General features: G+C 45.8%; 1 protein-coding gene across 3 annotated transcripts in view; it reads right to left on the minus strand.

Moving 5' to 3' along the window:
• The window catches only part of LOC113212552 (uncharacterized), a 27,032-nt gene extending 23,396 nt beyond the window's left edge, over positions 1–3,636 (minus strand). Inside the window, exons 1-3 of one of the 3 annotated variants that reach the window (XM_052273900.1) lie at positions 3,470–3,602; positions 452–542; positions 209–378 (exon numbers count right to left, since the gene is read on the minus strand). In XM_052273900.1, the coding sequence (XP_052129860.1) occupies positions 209–333 (125 nt within the window). In that variant the 5' untranslated portion in view covers positions 334–378; positions 452–542; positions 3,470–3,602. Of the gene's footprint in view, positions 1–208; positions 379–451; positions 569–3,469 lie in introns of all 3 variants that reach the window. The other 2 variants (XM_052273899.1, XM_052273898.1) reach the window with 2 other exon arrangements.
• Positions 3,637–3,987: the final 351 nt, after the last annotated feature.

Genomic DNA, 3,987 nt, shown 5'->3' on the forward strand with positions numbered 1-3,987 from the left:
AAAAATATGCGAATTGTAAAGGAAGAAATCGACTATCATTACCTCCAGTCGTGGCGGTTCTACCACTCGCGTGTTGCGGCACAGCGAGGAAAAACGAAAATCTGATCCGAAATAGGTTCAGTCGCTCTAAGACAGAGAGACATTCCCACGTAAACAGGATCAGAAATAAATTAAGGACTAAGAAATACCGCATTTGAGTGCAACTTACTCCCCTTCGGTTAGTTGGTACTCCACCGTCCGAGTTCTCCACACATTTTCGTGGCGGGCTGCTGACCTCCACGAACGGCAGGTTTGTCCAACCGAAATGACGTCCTGGTTCCTCAGCAATGACATCACCTGAGTGAGCACCACCTCAGGCAACCGGCACCAGGGGCCCCACTGAAAATATGGGTGGTTTAGAAAATAAGCGACATGTTGTCTTTTGGCCGTAGAATTGTGATTTTAAGCTCACCCTTTTGCTTAGAAAACGCTATTGAGCGTGCTTGCTTATGCAAACAACATGGTGTCTGTCTTCTAAAAGGAGATGTACTTGAGACTGGAAACTTTTAGGGTATCTTTAGGTTTACTCCTTGAGAACGAAACGCACGGAGAAAAAATAATTAACTGTCACAACTAATAAATTAGGGAGTTTTGGGATAGACTAGTCATTTGGTTCCACACACGTAAGTTAGTTGCCACAGCGACGCTGTAGCTGTCGCTGCAGGAGCCAATCGGTTCGTTCTGACAGCGGAACACCTAATAGACCATTTCATGGTTAGGTGATCAGACGAAGAAAAGAATAGACCATTTCACCCGAGCGCTTTTCGACCTCTCGAAGAACAAAAATACCGGAAGTCAGGCAGTATATGAAACGTTCCTAGCTGTTAAACACGTAAGATTGAAGCAATGTTTGCCGTAAGAATATAGTTTCGACTAAATTTAGGCCGGAGGATTGTCGGTTGCACTGACAACAAACCTCTATTTCGTGAGACACTTTACCCTGACTTCCGGTATTTTGTACTTCGAGAGATCGAAAAGCGCTCGGGTGAATCTATAACAAAACGGAAAAGCACTGCCTTCTAATCGCCCCCCACCCTCCGCCCTTCTTCACTCCTCGCCCAATTGTTTCCTGCATCGATTATTCTCTTCTTCTTTTTGTCAGCAAAACCGAAACGGTATATTAGTTGTCAGATCGAACCGATTGGCTCCTGCAGCGACAACTTCGCTGTGACACGTAACCAACTCTCACCTGTAGCAACCAACTATTAGCTGCCACATCAAATTTGGGATTAGCTATCCCAAAATAAGCCAATATGATAGTTGTGAGAACTAATTCTATTTTCACGTGCGCCTACGGAAAGTCCTAGAAATTATCGTAAGGGGGTGAGGAGGGGTATCAAAGAACAAGCTATGCCCGCTGTTCCACCAAACCAAGTCGCCAGCTCCACTTCACTCTACCGGCAACTTGGTTCAGCAGGGAGCCGACCTAGCTTGGCAAGCCATGCTAGGCCCGCTCACTGCCGAACCAAGTTGCCGGTAGAGCGAAGCGGAGCTGGCGACTTGGTTGAGCGGAAGAGAATTATTTCAACCACACCCTTTTTTAAGGGCTCAAGGGTCCCTAGATTATCGAGGAGGAAATCACTTGGGTCCGTAGCGTACGGGCTATTTCTGGTATTTCTCGGGTATACCTCCTGCCATTTCGGCTATTTCTCGCCTATTTCGGATTATTTCAGGGTATTTCGCGGTATTTCGGAGTATTTCAGGGGTAATTCGCCTTTATTTCGCGTCTATTTCGCTCCATTTCGCCTTTATTTCGGACTATTTCGGGGGAAGGTGTACGAACTATTTCGCAAGTGATTTTCCCCTCGTAGATTATCTACTATCACTAAAATATTGATTTCTACATAGCAATCTGCCAAGATTAGAACATTTAATGGGTGTCTACATAGAAAAACAGATGTTTCATTTCCCTGTTATCGGAGTAAAACGTCCCCGACAAATGCAGGTAGCATGACAAATTTGGGGGCCGGAAGGTCCTATTTGCGTATACACTCATATTAACTCGTCTCGGGTATCAGCGCCAAGCTATCTCTGCGCTAGGCGCGTCGCAGCGTAACAGTGTTTCGTGAGATATCGCGGAGCATGTTCCACGAGACGTGGTCTGGCGTACATACAGCTAGTTTTTAAACGTATTTAGTATAGCCAGCCACCTCTCAATAATATTTATTATTTCCCGTATTAATACAGTGGCAAAGACTGAGGTATCCCCTTTTATCTGTGAACCTGCTCATGCATTTCCTTTACACGCAAGCATGTACTCAAAAAATAATGAATAAATAGGGTATTCCGGACAAGCGAAGCGCCGGAAACGAGAGGTGAGGGGATAGCTCTGGCCGAATCTCAGCCTCCCGGCTTCTAGATCCGGTCGTCTGATGTCAACTGCGCGATGGCGTTAGGTTAGGTGGTGGTGTGGATTTCTATATCGATTCTTAGAGTGAGAATATCATTCAAAACACTTTCGCTGGCATAATACATGCAATCACAATAATCTGAAGCAAGATGTCGTAGCTTACAAACGCGGCAGAGCAATGGACAGCAGACGCACGGATACAGAAGCCATGAGGCTGAGAGCGAACCAGCACCATCGTCGCCTCCCCTTTCCGATGCCAAGCTTACCCGGAAAACCCTATAGCTAATAACGCACTATTTACTGCATCCCAACAAGTACGCAGCATTTACTGCATTCTTGTACACACTTTGGTTTTCCAGAGTACGTTGCGTCTCCGTATAAACCCGCAGTTCCAGGAAGCAGCGTATAGATACGTCGTCCAGCGGGTCACCGTATAACGGTGGAAGAGCTGGGATGTCACTTGTGAGATATAGCCCTTTTCGATTTATATTGCGCCTTGTCGGCAACCGGGCTTGTAGACCAGAATAACTTTTGAACTAATGGATACCAAAATGCGGTGTCCGCTGATCGGCAGCCCTTTGTTTTTTCTATCCAACAAACTTCATGACTCGAAACTTTCAAAAAAACAGTGTTACGACGATATACGGCGGCCTGCTGAACTCTGTGCCTGTTCTGCGGCCGCGGGAACTGCGTGTTTAATTCTAAGCCACCACGAACTCCGTGTATACAGGTTTCAGGTGTCGAGCGAGGGGGAAGTCACTTGCGAAATACTTCGTACACCTTCCCCTGAAAAAGTCCGAAATAAAGGCGAAATAGAGCGAAATAGACCCGAAATAGACGCGAAATAGTCGGTGAAATAGTCGCGAAATACCCCTGAATACTTCGAAATACCGCGAAATACCCTGAAATAATCAGAAATAGGCGAGAAATAACCGAAATGGCAGGAGGAAGAAATACCAGAAATAGCCCGTACGCTACGGACGGACCCAAGTGATTTCCCCCTCGGTGTCGAGTTGTACTATGTGTGATACCCTATGCGTTTGGGAAAAGGAGTCAAAAAGCATGGAACAAGTTACTCACGGTTGGTTCTCCTGTATCAGCTTCTACATGACTTCCTTCAGTATCACAAGGCACGCTACACTCCGAGGAACGTCCCACTAGTGGCGTTGGGTGCATCACAAAACCAGGAAGTACTGAAAGAATTAACAGAATATACAATTCATCCGTAATATCCCGATCTATTACTCCAGTGACGATCAAGAAGTTTGGCCTCTGGCTCAAAAATTGACTTGTTTAAAAAATCAAAACCAAAAAGCCCAAAACATTTCTCTTGAACAATATATATTTTTAAATCTTCCGTAGAGGTAACTAGTCAAAGCAGCGACCTTAGGCACAAAATTTTGTCCGTTCGGCTAAGGTAGATGTATGCCAGGCGCGTCGTATCGTAACAGTGTTTCGTGAGATATCGCGAAGCCCGTTACGCGAGACGTGGTCTAACGTACATCTACCTAGTTCGTTGACGTAATCAGAATTGATTACAGTAATGTCCCTCTCGAAGCTGGCAAATCGGGACCGGATTTCAGCTTCGAGAGGACGAC

This window comes from Frankliniella occidentalis, unplaced genomic scaffold (assembly GCF_000697945.3).
Source record: "Frankliniella occidentalis isolate FOCC.00 unplaced genomic scaffold, Focc_3.1 Scaffold312, whole genome shotgun sequence".
Lineage (NCBI taxonomy): Eukaryota > Metazoa > Arthropoda > Insecta > Thysanoptera > Thripidae > Frankliniella > Frankliniella occidentalis.